Source organism: Bubalus kerabau, chromosome 22 (assembly GCF_029407905.1).
Source record: "Bubalus kerabau isolate K-KA32 ecotype Philippines breed swamp buffalo chromosome 22, PCC_UOA_SB_1v2, whole genome shotgun sequence".
In the NCBI taxonomy this organism is placed as follows: Eukaryota; Metazoa; Chordata; class Mammalia; order Artiodactyla; family Bovidae; genus Bubalus; species Bubalus kerabau.
The window spans coordinates 21,116,857-21,132,790 of record NC_073645.1 but is presented as its reverse complement, the minus strand read 5'-3'; the positions used below and the strand labels follow the sequence as shown (position 1 = coordinate 21,132,790).

Sequence of the window (15,934 nt, the reverse complement as noted above, 5' to 3'; positions counted from 1 at the left end):
CTGTATTGGCAGGCGGATTCTTTACCACTGTGCCACCTGGGAAGCCCCTTTCTACGTATAAAATGGTCTAATTTTTAAAAATTATGTAAACCCTGACTTATCCCCAGAAAGGTCTTGGGGGTGACTAGTAAGACCTTGTAGCATTTTAAAAAATGGACAGTGATGGTTATAGGGTTGTAGTGCAGTTAAGGCTTCCCCAGTAGCTCAGCTGGTAAAGAATTCGCCTACAAAGTAAGAGATCTCAGTTCAATTCCTGGGTTGGGAAGATCCCCTGGAGAAGGGATAGGGCTACCCACTCCAGTATCCTTGGGCTTCTCTGGTGGTTCAGACAGTAAAGAATCTGCCTGCAATGCAGGAGACCTGGGTTCAATCCCTGGGTTGGGAAGATCCCTTGGAGGAGGGCATGGCAACCCACTCTAGTATTCTTGCCTAGAGAATCCCCATGGACCAAGGAGGCAGGCAGGCTACAGCCCATGGGGTCACAGAGACAGATAGACTGAGCCACTAGGCACAGTGCAGTTAAAGTACCTCATGGTAGGCATTAGTTTTCTCCAGTATTCCTTTTTGAAGAAGGGGGTTGTATTATGTGAACACTATAGTTGAATCTAGCCTTAACCATCTTTACAAGAAGCCAGCATGGTTTGGGCAGTGGTATTGAATCATGGCTAACTTGACCCTGGATTGCTCCTAACTCTTTGACCTCCAGGAATACCACCCATGTTAAGAAGCAAGGACCTTAGGGCTCCTCCAATGCCAGGGGAAGTTGACAGCTGATCAGTTTCCTCTTGCCCAGTGCCTGGAGGTGATAGCCCACTGCATTATTGGAGCCGGCCCCCCATCCCTCTTCAGTTTGTATTAGAGCCTCCAGAGTCACCATTCCCTTGCTGAGTAGCACAGGACTGACTCCCCCACAACCCTTCCTGGGGAGGTTGAGGGAGATGGCTGCCTTGGTGTACTCTGCAGTTACCATTAGGGTCTGTGTGTGCATTTGGAGGGAGAGAATGAGGAGGTATAAACAATAGGCATTGAGTCCAAAAGGGAGTTAGGAAATCAGGGTTCTAAATCATATAGCATTCTATCCAGAAAGCACTCTTCGGATCATGGCGTGCCCTTGTTTCATGACAAACCAAGGACCCAGTCGATTGGCTACCAAGGGACAGTCCTGGGAAGGAAGGGGTAGGGACGAGACTATTGTATCTCCAGGATGTGCCAGTCACAAGGAACTCGTTTTCTTATCATTTCATTTCTCATCTGTTATACAAATGGGGCAACTGAAGCCCATAGAGGTTAAGCAACTTGTCCAAGGTCCCCATTTAATAAGGGGACTTGAACTCTGGATGCCCTGTTGTCAAGCATGGCTTCTTCCCAGAGGAAACAGACTGAAGTAACTGAGAACCGGAGGGATAGAGATGGGCTGCTGGGGAGAAACTGTGAGTAAATGTGCCAAGGGCAAAGAGAGGAGTCCCTTCATACCCTCCCCCTCCCCCGCCCAGGCAGCTTTCCCACTGCACCTTTGCACCCTGAGTACCCCCTAACCAAGAGCTGACCCCAGCTCTTAAAGGGCCACCTTGTGGAACAAGTCCACTTAATGACCACAGTAGAAAGAAAAAAGCGATAAGCTTCCCAATCTGCAGTGACTGACTGATCTGATGTCCTTTGCTAATACAGTCAGGGGCAGCTTCTCCAGCACTGACTAGTAATCCAGAAGCTCTAAGGTTTTAGTGAATGGGACTGGTCCAAATCCTGACCTCACTTTCATTTAATTTCATGCCAGCACCAATACACACCCAGCCGGCGCAGACCCTAACTAGGGAGCTGCTCAGACACAAAGGCGCTCTAATTACCATCCACAAGTCAGGCCTGACAAGGATTTCAAGTGTTTTCATGTTTATGGAGATCAGAGAAATGTGTTCTGTGCATCTTTCCCACCGCCGCCAAGTATAAAATAAAACCAAACAAAAAACCCAACACATTTATTAAAAACAGATATTTCAGTTAAGTTAACATCCTATAATCAGGATAGCCACAATTCCAGACACTCCGGTGCGAAGTGTAGGTATGTCAATAGCCACATCTGGATGACGAACATGCCATTGAATCTTATAAAACTAAAACATCAACAATACCGTCTTAGAGCCTTTAGACTGCGTTAACATTATGTTACGAGCACTTCACCAGGTTCACAATGGCAAATTCTGCAGCTTCTCCATTCGGAGGGTCACATTTTTTTACTCGGTTTCCTTCACTTACAAAGGCAAGCTGGCATGGCTTGGGGGAGGGGCAGAGGGAGGAAATCAACTCCATCTATCCAGGGAATTGCAGCTGTTATTGCAAATGGCCCCGGAGAGCCCATTATAAGCTGCTGCGCTAGGCTGTGTGTCCCTGGAGTGCCCCATCACGTGGTGTCTCCCAGCCCCCAGCCTGGGCCCCCAGGAGCGGCAGCGCCACCAGCTAGAGTTGGACAGCAGAGCGGAGGGGAAGAGGAGGGACTCGAGGCCACTTCTCCGGGCAGTTTCCGTCAAAGCCCGGGGCGCGGCCGCCCGCAGGAGGCACCGGCGCCTAGCACGTCGCCACCTCCCTCAACCCGCGGTGGCAGCGGTGCCCGTGTCCTCAGGAGACTCCAGCACTTGCAAAACACCGCGTACTACTCCGAGTACAGGCAGAACCGGGCGACTCTGCCCTGCTAGAGCCCCACAATCTCGTTTGCGCCCAGGAAATGGTGACCTTGAACCCGAGGAGGGGCGGACAGACTGTGAAAATACACATTTAAGAGGACCGCGGGTTCACTCCGCGCCCTCACCTTTCCCTAGGACCTCTCACCCCCACGTCCAATTAGCATCCTGGGCGCTCCGCCTTCCCCCGCTGCTCTGAGAAACGCAGACAGTTGCAAAGCGGGTGGGGGTGGGGGTGTGCAGAGAAAAGGTTACTTCTATTCAGTTCTCCAAAATGTCCTTTCACGGTGCCGCGTGTTTTATACCAAGAACAAGCACCTCAAAACACACGAGATACGTTTTTTTTTTTTTAAAGTGTCGTAAAATTTCAAGTCTGGCAGTTTGAGGTACTCCCTTAAATGATCTACAAATGTTCCCCTCTCTTAAAGTGAATCAGGAACCAGCCTTGGAAAGGTAAAGCAAGTAACTGGGATCATCCTTGTCCTTTGGGCGCTCCGCGATCCTGAGAAGCATGGACTCCGGCCACATGGTTGCCAGGTTGGAGGACCCCAGAGGCTGCGTGGAACTGCACGCTGCTCCACCAGGGCTGGTCACACCAATGAGGAGTCCTACTGACTGCGAGCTTGGGGTACACTCTGTAATCTGCCTTCAGTGGGACCAACGAAGTCAACCACGTCGGGGCCCTAGACCTCAGTTCCCGCGAACACATTCTCAATTTTTCGATTCCTCATCTTCATATAAGGTATTTTCCCGCTTCCAGAAGTGCGACTTCACCAGTTTGAGTAGAGATATAGCCCTCAGGGGAACCCCCTGCCCTTCAGGCAGAGGCTCGCGCAGTGGCCACTCTCGAGGTGTTAGCTGCCGGGGACTAGAACGCTGTCGCCTGTTCTGAGCTGCGCCCTCCTCCCGGACGCACCGGGGTCGCTGCAGGCCGCGCGAGGGCTGCGGGGCGAAGGGGGCTCATGCACTGGGGCCGACAGAGGGCCCAGGAGCTGGCGCTGGGGGAGCTTTGCGTGCAATTGCAGCCGTCGCGAATGGAGCCTCCGCACGGCCTCCTTGATGAGGTTCCCCGAGAGCACGAGCTGCTGCAGGAGCCGGTGCGGGTCGTCGTCGCCGTTGCGGGCTGGAGGCTGTAGCCCGCGTCGGTGCTGGAGGCGGCGGGAGGCAGCTGCGTCCCGCAGCCAACCTCGCCGGCAAGGGCCCGACAGGGGCTGCGGGGAACCCCGTTTGTCTGCTCCCAAAGGCCCATCAAGGCAGGGCTGAGGGGGCAATGGGGACAGCGCGGTGGGGCCTGCGGCGAGCTCCGCCACAAAGTAGGGCGCAGCCCGGCCCCGCACGCGGCCGCGGTCCCCGAGGGCGCAGCGCAACGCCCCCAGGGGCGCCGGGCCCCCAGCCTCGATCGACGCGGCCGGTAGAAGCAGCGGCTGCGCTGGGGCGCGGGCCTTGTCCGCTCTCACCGCCGCCGGGGGCCGCGGGGGCTGCAGTGGCGGCCCCGGGGGCGCGCACGCGGAGGCAGGGCGGTCCTGCGCCGCGTCCAGCTGCAGTGTCTCGCCGATCTGGGCCACCAGCCGGTCCACCTCAACCGAGCCGCCCACAGTCACCGACTGTTCCAGCAGTAGGAAGCTGTCCTCCTCCTCCTCCTCCTCTTCCTCGCCGGCTTCCTCTTCCTCCTCCCTCCGGCACGGCATGGCCCCCCGCGCTGGCACCCAGAGCTGTGCGTTGAGTCGCTGGCGGCTCGGCTGTCCCGGGGGCTCGGTGGGCCGCGGCGGAACCGGGCGCGGTGCCGAGGCCGAAGCCGGAGCCCGGGCGGACGCGGAAGCCGGAGCCCGCCAGGCACTCGCGCCGCGCGCCTGCAGCCGCGGGAGCCGGAATCCTACCGGCTCGGGTTGATTTGTAAACAATGGGTGACGTCGCCGCCGGGCCCTACCACCACACCGGGGAGGGGTGCTCCGTACATTTGGGGGCCGGGGCAACCTCTGGGCAAGAGTCCTGGGTGAAGCTTTGCTGCCTCTGAGCTTTACAGCCCTGAATGCTGTCTGCGGGGGGAACTGGGGAGCCGATCTTCGCCCTCTGAGCCTGGCATGATTGACATTTCCAGAAGATGGACACCGGCGTGGCCTCTGTTGGTTTCTTCTACACACAAGCACAGACACTTACACCCACACACCCACACACTTCTCTAGGCGCGTCAACTTGTCTGGTTTTGCCATTTACGCTTTTGAGGTTAGGGATGCCGGCATTTGGGAAGTGATTGCAGCGTGAGTGAGGCTAGTGATGGAGAGAAGGCGTCAGGCTAGGGATCTGTCTGGAGATTAGGGAAACGAGGCTGACAGATGAAAAGGAAGAAGGGGACCCTGTGGTGCGATGGGGGTGGCGGATTGAAAATTGGCAAAGAAAAGCCACTGATTGTTTTTTTGATCGGGAGCGTGGGTATGTGGGGACCTGGACAGGGACTGTAGAGGAGGTTGCTCGTCTTGGGAGGAGCGGCGAGCTAGAAAGTTCTTTTAAGAATGACTCAACCCAATAGGGGAGTATCCTTTCTGGGGTGGGTAGCAGGAGAGGAAAATGGTCAGCTATTTGGATGGAAATGGAGACAGGGCCATGGTAACCCTCTAAGATATCCTGGTTGGTTTAATGATTAACCAAGACTTCATTTTTTAAAAGAAAGAGAGATAGAAAACGATTCTTTATCATCGTATTGTTTGGAGTTTTAAAACCTGTAAAAATCCCAAAACCCCTCAGGCCTAACTTCTGAACATAGGGGAGGGATAATAACAGGGTGATTGAAATATTCCAAAAAAGGATTATGGTAATGGTTGCACAATTCGGTAAATTTTCTAAAAATCATTTATTTTAAAAAAATTTATTTTTAATTTAATCATTGACTCAATGGACATGAGTTTGAGCAAATTCCAGGAGATAGTGAAGGACAGGGAACCCTGTCCTGGAGTTCATGGAGTGTTCTAGAGTTCATGGGGTTGCAACGAGTTGGACATAACTTAGCGACTGAACAATTTCATATTGAAGAATAATTGCTTTACAATATTGTGTTGGTTTCTACTATACATCAACATGAGTCACCCATAGGTATACATATGTCCCTTCCCTCTTGAACCTCTGTCCCACTTCCCACCCTATCTCACTGCTCTAGATTATCACAGAGTGATTTGAGTTCCCTGAGTCCTACAGCAAATTCCCAATGGCTGTTTTATATATGGTAATGTATATGTTTTCATGCTACTCTCTCCATTTGTCCCACTCTCTCCTTCCCCCATGTGTCCAAAGTCTGTTCTCTATGTATGCGTTTCCATTGCTGCCCTACAAATAGATTCATCAGTACCATTTTTCTAGATTCCATATGTATGTGTTAATATACAATATTTATTTTTCTCTTTCTGACTTACTTCACTTTTTATAATAGGCTTTAGGTTCGTGCACCTCATTAGAATGGACTCAAATGCATTCCTTTTTAGAGGTGAGTAATATTCCATTGTGTGTATGTGCCACAACTTCTTCATTCATCTGTCAGTGGACATCTATGTTGCTTCTATGTCCTAGCTATTGTTAATGGTGCTGCAATGAACGTTGGGGTACATGTATGTTTTTCAGTTATGGTTTCCTCAGGATATATACCCAGTAGTGGGATTGCTGGGTCATCTGGTAGTTTTATTCCTAGTCTTTTAAGGAATCTCCATACTGTTCTATTAGTGGCTGTATCAATTTTCACTCCCACCAACAGTGCAAGAGGTTTCCCTTTTCTCCACACCCTCTTCAGCTTTTATTGTTTGTAGACTTTTAAATGATGGCCATTCTGACCAGAGTGAGGTGATACCTCATTGTGGTTTTGATTTGTATTTCTCTAATAATGAGTGATGCTGAGCATCTTTTCATGTGTTTATTAGCCATCTGTGTGTCTTTGGAGAAATGTCTGTTTAGGTCTTCTGCCCACTTTTTGAATAGGTTGTTTGTTTTTCTGGCATTGAGTTGCATGAGCTGCTTGTATATTTTGGAGATTAATCCTTTGTCAATTGTTTCCTTTGCTATTATTTTCTCCCATTCTGAGGGTAAAAACTCATTTAAATGAAAGAGTTTTTTGCATGTAAATTACATGTCAATAAAGCTGTTTTAACAATTAGCCACAAAGTACACACATACAAACACAGAAGCCAGGCAGTAGAGAACTACTTTAAAATATGGAGCAGGAGACTAGCATTATTTGGAAAAAAACTGGAGCCTGGGAATCCAGGTAAGTAGAAACAAGGGTCTTTGTGGGCAGTTCCAAGATGATAATAACAGGAGCAAACCTTGAAGGAGGAGTGGGATGGAGGGAAGAGGTGGGAAGTTGTTAAAAAAGAGTTGGGCTTATTTTTGTCAAGTTTGGAGGGAAGAATGTGAGAATAAAGGAAGAGGCAGTATGAAGAAAGCAAATGAATTTTTAAATCTTGAAATTCTGGACTTCTACAGGACATCTTAAAAATCATCATCTTATTTTAGTGGATTCCTTAGGATTTTCTGTATACAAGATCATATCATCTGCAGACAGATGAAGGTTTATTTCTTTCTAATCTGGATGGCTTTTGTTTTTCCTGCCTAATTCTCTGGCTGAAACCTCTAGAACAAGGTTGAAGAGAAGTAGTGAGGGCAGACATCCTTGTCTTGTCCCTGATCTTAAAGGAAAGTATTCAGTCTTTTACTATTAAGTATGATGTTGGCTTTGCTGCTACTGCTAAGTCACTTCAGTCGTGTCCGACTCTGTGTGACCCCATAGACGGCAGCCCATCAGGCTCCCCCGTCCCTGGGATTCTCCAGGCAAGAACACTGGAGTGGGTTGCTATTTCCTTCTCCAATGCATGAAAGTGAAAAGTGAAAGTGAAATTGCTCAGTCGTGTCTGACTCTTCGTGACCCCATGGACTGCAGCCTACCAGGCTCCTCCATCCATGGGATTTTCCAGGCAAGAGTACTAGAGTGGGGTGCCATTGCCTTCTCTGGATGTTGGCTCTAGGTTTCCATAAATGGCCTTTTCTCAGGTTGGGGATGTTCCCTTCTTTTTCTCATTTGTTGAGCGTTTTTTATTATGAATGGGTCATTTCTCTTTACTTGAGTTATAATTGACGTATACCTTATGTAAATTGAAGACATTCCCTCATTTATAATCATTAGTCATTTGAGAGTGGTCAGCGCAGCCAGTTATTAGCTAGAATATTCTGAACTTAATTAAAATTTTAAAATGAAAATAATTAGTAGCAGTTTAGAATTTTTGTTTTGATTTTTTTGGTTCAAAATACTGTGAGTCTCATGCATCGTTCTGTATGTGAAAATGGTACAGCCACTTTGAGAAAAGGTCTGGCAGTTTCTTACAAAACTAAACATACCCCTGCCCTATGATATAACTCCAAAGCTAGATATTTACCTAAGAGAAATGAAATCATAGGTCCATGTTAAGGCCTATAGGCAGATGAATATAGCAGCTTTATTCATAAAAGCCATAAATCAGAAAGTGCATAAGTGATTTATCAACAGGCAAATGGATAAACCATAGCACATTCACATGATGATGGTGACAGAATACTCTTCAGCAACAAAAGGGGCTGGAGTATCGCTACAGGCAGTAACATGAATGAGCCTCAGAAACAGTATGGTAGTTGGACTTCCCTGGTGGTCCAGTGGCTAAGGTGCTGTGCTCCCAATGCAGGGGGTTCTGGGTTTGATCTTTGATTAGGGAACTAGATTCCACATACCACAACTAAAGATTCTGCAAGCCACAATGAAGACTGAAGATCCCGAGTGCTGCAACCAAGATCCAGTGCAGCCAAATAAATAAATGTTTAAAAAACAAAAACAGTATGCTAACTGAAAGGAGCCAGACAAAAAAGACCATATATGGCTTAATCCTCCTTATATGAAGTTCCAGAACAAGTAAAATTAATTCATGAAAACTGATTGCCTTTGGAGAGGTTGGGGCAGTAGCAGGGACTGACTTGGAAGAGTCCTGAAGGAGATTCAGGGCATGGTGGGAATGTTCTGTATCTTGATATCTTGATTCCAGGTTTCCCAGGAAATTCATTGAATCCTACAGTTAGAATTCATTGTATGTAAATTTTAACATGAAAAGAAAAAACTTCACAAATATTGATTTCTAGTTAATAGACACACTGAGTGAGGTATACTGATGGTTTCAGTTTATTCTCAAGTGCCCAAAACCGCGAGATGGATTGATACATAGATAGAAGGATGGTTAGGACAGGCAGATATATGATAAAGCGTGTATAGTGACATGCTAATGTCACTGTATAATCGAGCAATTCCACTCCTAGGTATATACGTGGGATATTTGAAAACGTAGTCATTCAAAAAGTTGTACCCAAGTGTTTACGGCAGTATTATTCATAATATCTTCAAAGTAGAACAACCTAAATGTTAAGTAGCTAATGAGTGGATGAATAAAATGTTATCTATTCATACAATGGAATGTAATTGATCATACAAGGTATAAAATACAGTTATGTGCTACCGTATGGTGAACCTATATACAGTATGGGTGAAAAAGCTGGACATGACTGAGTGACTGAACTGACTGATGGGTCAGCCTTGAAGACAAAAGCGAAAGAAACTAGACACAAAAGGCCACCTATTGTATGATTCCATTTATATGAAATTTCCAGAATAAACAAATCTGTACAGACAGAAAGTGGATTAGTAGTTGTCAGATGTTGGGAAGAGAGGGGAATTAAGACTAATAATGGGCATGAGATTTCTTTTGAGGTGACGAAAATGTTCAGGAATTAGTGGTGATGTTTGTACTACATAGTGAATACACTTAAAACCACTAAAGCACACACTTCAAAAGTTTACACTTGATTTTATTTATTTACTTATTTTGCTGTGCAACTGTGGGATCTTAGTTTCCCGACCAGGGATCGAAACTCAGACCTTGCAGTGGAAGCATGGAGTCCTAACCACTGGACTACCAGAGGATGCCCCACAGTGTACACTTCAAAAGCCACTTTAAAGTGAATTTTCTGTTATGTGAAGTACAGCTCAATTTTTTAAATGCTAAGAAATGTTAATGGTAGAATCTAGGTGCTGAGTAATAGGGTTGTTCACTATTAAATTCCTTCCAATTTATTGACAGTTTGGAACATTTTAGAGTAAAATGTTAGAGAAAAAAAATAAGCCACAGAAAGGGAGCAACTACTTTTGTGAATTCTTTTAGAATTGGCCAGGGCACAGGGGGCTCTGGGCTGACTGTTGGGAAGGAAGGCAGGAGGAAGTATACACCCTGCCAGCATATTGTCTAATGCCTGACAGGGTAGTGGTGTAGATTCACAATCCAGTGTTAAAAAGATGTAGACAGCCTGCTGGGGGTTGACTACATTCTTGCCCACTGTGGAGGATTTCAAACTATATGGGAGGAGTAAGACTTGCCACTGTTTTTGAGGTCAGCAGCATCCTTGAGCAATGGGCCTCGGAAATAGGAAAGCAGACACAGGCTTGCTCCTATACCCCTCATTTCATTGCCCCCCAGACCAGAGGCTCTAGAAGCTGGGTTGGTCAGGGAGGAGGAATTTGTACAGAGAAAATTTAAGAGATTTAGGGGATTCACATTGAGATGCAAAAAGGTGCTAATGAGTTATTAAACACCTCTGTAGAGTAGCAGCTGAGAAAGCTGGAAACACCAGGGAAGGCAAAATTTCTCTAAAATGTCTTAGAGGCTGCTTATAGGCTGGGAAAGATAACTGCCCACAGGCTAAACAGGGTGCTAGGAACAGTTAGGTCTGTAACTCAGTAGTTAAAATGGATTAAAGGATTGGGCTAACAGTGATGCAGTAATGTGGAATATTTTGCCGTTTATAAAAGTAGAAAGGACTCAAGATTGGAGAGGTTTTGAGGGATGCGGCCCCAGAGATGGAGACTTGAGTAGTGTACTGAGTTGAATAGGATCCCCTCCAAATTCATGGGGCTTCCCAGGTGGTGCAGTGTTAAAGAATTTGCCTGCCAGTGCAGGAGACACAAAAGATGTGGGTTTGACCTGGGTCAGGAATAACCCCTAGAGTAACAAATGGCAACCCACTCCAGTATTCTTGCCTGGAAAATTCCATGAACAGAAGTCTAATGGGTACAGTTGATGGAGGTCGAAAAAGAGTAGGACGCGACTTAGCGACTAAACAACAGTCACCACCAAATTTGTGTCCAATGACAATCTGTAAATGTGACTTTACTTGGAAACAGGGTCCTTGAAGATGTAATCAATTTAAGATGAGGTCAAATTGGATTAGGGTGGGCCCTCAACTAGTGACTAATGTCCTTTTAAAAAAGGGAAGTTTGGGGACTTCCTTAATGGTACAGGGGCTAGGAATCCGCCTGCCAATGCAGGGGACATGGGTTCGATCCCAGGTCTGGGAAGATGCCACATGCTGCAGAGCACCTAAGCCCACACACCATAACTACAGAGCCCTTGCTCTAGAGCCACTGAGCTGCAGCTACTGAAGCCCGAGCACCTAGAGCCTGTGCTCCGTCCACAGCAAGAGAAGCCATAGCAATGAGAAACTCGAACACCGCAACTAGAGACTAGCCCCCACTCACTGCCACTAGAGAAAGCCTTCCCGCAGCAATGAAGATCCAGCACAACCAAAAACAAATAAATAAATATTTTAAAAAGAGGGAAATCTGGACACAGAGACACACAGGAGGATGCCATGTATGGACAGAGACAGAGGTTAGAGTGATGCTACCACAAGCCAAGGAACATCAAGGACTGCCAGCAACTACCAAAAGCCAAGAGAAAGCATTAAGTAGCTTTTCCCCCGAGTCCCAAGAAGGAACTGACCCTGCCAACTAACACCTTATTTATATCAGACTTTTGGCCTCCAAACCTGTGAGAAAACAAGTTTCTGTTGTCTTAAGTCACCAAGTTTGTGATAATTTATCACAACAGCCCTAGGAAACTAGCGCAAATAGTTTTGAGGAATTGTTTAGAATGTGTTAAGCTATGGAGAAATTTACCGAAGATTGCTGGGGGTAGTTCTGAGACTCAGTGGAAAAAACTGAAGGACTATGAGTGTCTCTGATGGATTTTGGGTTATGCTTGGCCCAGTCAGATCTGCCATCAGAACAGGAATAAAGAATGGAGAGATGTGGTCCTGACTTACGCTTTCTCTGCTTCCCTGTGCTCAGTTTTAACAGGGGAGGCTGTCAGGATACACAGCAGTCTCCCTCTCAGTAGTTTAGGAGGGCTGTCCTAAGAATAGGGCTGCTATGAGGGGACAGTTAAAAGAAAAGTCAGGGGTGGGGGACTTCTCTGGCAGTCCAGTGGTTGACTCTGTACTTCCAATGCAGGGCGCATGGGTTTGACCCCTCATCGGGGAGCTAAGATCCTACATGCCATGAGTTGTGCAATCTAAATACATTTTAAAAAATATAAAGAACGAAGAGATGAAAAGACAAGGAGCCATTACACTCTCATTGTATTTTGATCATAGGTAAAAAGTGGCCATGTAGGAACACATCTCTACAGGGACTATTAGGGTGATCCTGCATAGGCTGATGCAGTTAGTGCTCCTGTTTCTGGGACTGCAGAAAGGGCAGTACTGCCCTTGCCAAACCATGGCAGTGAGAATAGAAAAGTAGGTGCTCGGACTCGCAGAATGACTGGCTGCAGGTGTCAGAGGAAGGCAGTCTCAGACCTGCAGAGGCTTTGTGTGTGTATATCTGGATGCCTGGGTGAAAACAACATTGAAAATCAGGAGACACAGGGTAGCATAGTTCAGTATTTCAAAAAAAGACTTTAGGACTTCTCTGCTGGTCCAGTGGTTAAGAAACTGCCTGCCAATGAAGGGTTCAATTCCTGGTCTGGGAGGATTCCACATGTGGTGGAACAACTAACTCTGTGCACCACAACCGCTAAGTCTGTGCTCTAGAGCCTGCTTACAGCAACTGCCGGAGCCCACGTGCCCCGCAGCCCGTGCTTCCCAGCAAGAGAAGCCGCCGCCATGAGAAGCCCATGCACTGCAACAAAGAGCAGCCCCGACTCACCACAACTAGAGGAAAGCCTGCACAGCAACGAAGACCCAGCACAGCCGGATATAAACAAATAAATAAAATTTAAATAAAATCTGCAAGGGTGGTTTGGAGGGCAATGCCAGTCATGCAAGGCCTATGAGATGTACTCAGATCAGGGTTCCTGCAAGTTGCTTCTGGGCCCTACCCTCTTTCCCTTTAATCCACTCTTCTGGCAGATCAACTTCCTAATGCCCAGTCTTGCTCAGGTTACCCACCATCCCCACTCTGAACAGGTCCACAGTACCTCCTGAGTAAAACCCTTAGCTTCTTAACATAGTATCCAGAACTCAAAGGCCTGGTCCTGGTCCACTCTTCCAACCTTCTCTTGAAGCCTTTTGCTCCTATCACACTGGGCCCTTGCCAGCTTCCACATGTATTTAACATGATCCTGTCTCCCCATATTTGGTCCTATTCTTTCTGCAGAGAGTACCATTCCCCCAAATTTCTATCTGTCTAAATCTTACTTGGTCCAGCTACAAACCTCCTCTAACAGGGAGTGGTTCCTCCTGCCCTCTGCCTTCCCACCCCATTCAGCTCACCCAGTGGGGCTCTTACTACATACTTTCTGTATTAACTTGGGTTGGTCCAGACTGTAAAATCCAGAGAGTCCTTTGATTGCCTGACCAGAATAATTTTTCCACTCTCTTTAGAGACAGCATCAGTGCCACCCAAAACCCAGAGGATAGGGGAGCAGAGAACCCTTAAAGAGATGCTTGGTGCTTTGAAACAAAGACCTATGTCCAAGTATAGGTGGGATGTAGCTTTTCCATATGGAGAAGGCAATGGCATCCCACTCCAGTACTCCTGCCTGGAAAATCCCATGGATGGAGGAGCCTGGTGGGCTGCCGTCTAAGGGGTTGCACAGAGTTGGACACGACTGAAGTGACTTAGCAGCAGCAGCAGCTTTTCCATAAGACCTGTGTAAACTCACTATTTTACTTAATACCTCTTTGATATATTTGGTTCACATGTTCCTTTATTCATTCAAAAATAGCTACATAAGCAAAAACCAAATATAGTCCTTAACTCATAGAACTTACAGTCTAGTGGGAGAAGCCAAAACTAATCAATAATAAAAACAAACCTAGAAATGCTGCAAAATGGTAACCTGAGACATAGTGATTGAATCTTGAGAGGGTTTTCAGGTTTTCTAATTCACACGATCCTGTAAATGATTTTAACTGGGTGACGAGCCTTTTATTTCACAATTAAACTGGTCCTTTACATGTTCCAGAAGAGGTACCTTTGGATTTAATTCACGCTGAAGTGTGAATGAGCAAGGCAGCCCTCTCTTCCTAAATCCTTGAAAGAAGATAGATCCTGTGGTTGAAGATGACTGCAGAGGCCTAAGGAGGCTAAAGAACAGTTTCCTTCACTTTCTGATTTTGACTGGGGGACACTTGGAAGCTGGCTCTGAAGGATCCTGTCTACAGGACAAGAGAGGTGTGGAAGTCATAAGGCCTTTGCTGACCTTCACTCTTTTTAGTAGCTATAGAAGCATCATGTGCAAAATTTATCTGTGTACCAAAACAACCTGCACAAGACTGGGTTATAATGGCAGGAAAAAAGGATCCCTCCCAGCTTCAGCTCACATGATGGTGGAGATAACACCCAGCACGGAGAGTTCATAATGTACTGGCCCATTTCTGAACATCACATATATGTTACTCCTTTGAAACTTACCATCAGCACCTGGGGCCTGCTTACCTGAGGTCTGGGATGTTTTTGATTAGAGCACCAGAGAGATTCCAATTCAAAATGATTCATTTGGTTTGCAGGTCTTCCAACTCACCCTGCAAGACTGAGGACCACTGCCACCTCCCTCAACTCTGCCCCACGCCAAGCCTGGCTGCTTGTGGTACTTTCAGGCTTTCAGAGAGTTTGGTCTTTGCCTCTGCTGTGGCCCAGCCAGCCTGGCCCCCTTGCCCTCCAGCTACAGTCTGAGTTTTTGAAGTGTAGGATCCATGGCTTATTCAACACTTTAGCCCCAGATGGTGACTCCCAATGAGTAATGCTTCAGGACTGTGTGAGCTTCCAGTCCTCTTCTCTGCCAGCTTCTTAACTCTGACCTTGTGGTCCTGGCTAGGGAAAATGACCTAGCCAGAACTTTCACTCTGGGGTTCCAGCCCTGAACTAGTTTGTTTTTAGCTGTATAGAACCGGTTCTCCTCATTCCCCTCACTGAGTTCCCTCCCCGGATTTCTGGCCCTGTGGCCAATTTTTGAAGAGGATTCCATAGCAAAGCTGGACAGTTTTTTTTTTTTCCCCCAACATGTGAAATATGTAGATGTTAGTCTTTAGTGTGTCTGAAGGAGACTGAAGGGTTAAGCTTTGCCCCAGCCCGGAGTAACCATGTGCCCCAGGAAGTAAACTATTGGGAATGATTTGTAGCACACATTTGTCCTTTTATTTTTCCCCATTTTTGCCCGTGATCCCCCACTGGGTGAGCTTTGTTGGGAGACAGAGCCCTCCCCCAGGAAGAAGGGTAGAGGCAAATGACCTCGGCCAAGTCAATCGGATGTTCTTCTGATGACTCTGCCTCTCCAGGGGGGTGACTTGGAGACCCATCAGCAGAGGGGTGACTGCTGAGAGTCAAGTGGCACTAAATGGACTGACCTTGGCTGGGTTTCCTTTTCCTTAGCCCCCTTCCTTCTTGCCAGCTCTTCAACCTAGTTTAATTCCAATGAATCCAGTTTCTGTTATGTTAGCCAAAGTTAAGTTTCCAGAGCTTGCAATCCAGATTGACATAAATCTGAATGTACATCTGCAGGGGATGGTTTAAATAAACCAGGGAATGGCTATAAGATGGAATACTACATAGCAGTTCAAAAGATTAATGGCAGGGAATTCCCTGGCAGTCCAGAGGTTAGGACTCCAGGCTTTTACTTTAGAGGGTGTGGGTTTGATTCCTGGTCCAGGAACTAGGATCCCACGCTTCGAGGCGCAACCATAAGAAAAAGTTGAAAGAGTTATAGCAGATCTAGGTGTTCTGACATGGAAAAATCTCTAAGATGCAAGTCTAAGTACAATATGTACAGCATTATCTAAAACTTAAAATTATGTATTTCTCTGTATATGTATGTGTTACCAGTAGAATGAGAAATCACGAGTGACGTTCTTTTGTTATGCTGTATTTTCAGGCCTAGAACAGTGACTGGCACGTTGTAGGCACTCAGTAAATATTTGTTGAATAAACGTATTGC

General features: G+C 46.9%; 1 protein-coding gene and 1 non-coding gene across 2 annotated transcripts; one reads left to right on the top strand and one right to left on the bottom strand.

Moving 5' to 3' along the window:
• Positions 1-1,958: 1,958 nt before the first annotated feature.
• Positions 1,959-4,536, bottom strand: FRAT1 (FRAT regulator of WNT signaling pathway 1). Its single transcript, XM_055559881.1, has one exon. It carries the CDS (start codon positions 4,358-4,360, stop codon positions 3,527-3,529), a length of 834 nt encoding a protein of 277 aa, XP_055415856.1. The 5' UTR covers positions 4,361-4,536; the 3' UTR covers positions 1,959-3,526.
• A 7,272-nt stretch (positions 4,537-11,808) lies between these two features.
• On the top strand, positions 11,809-11,941 carry LOC129637165 (small Cajal body-specific RNA 11). The gene has a single exon (XR_008707373.1). It is a non-coding gene; the product is annotated as a small Cajal body-specific RNA 11 (non-coding RNA).
• Positions 11,942-15,934: the final 3,993 nt, after the last annotated feature.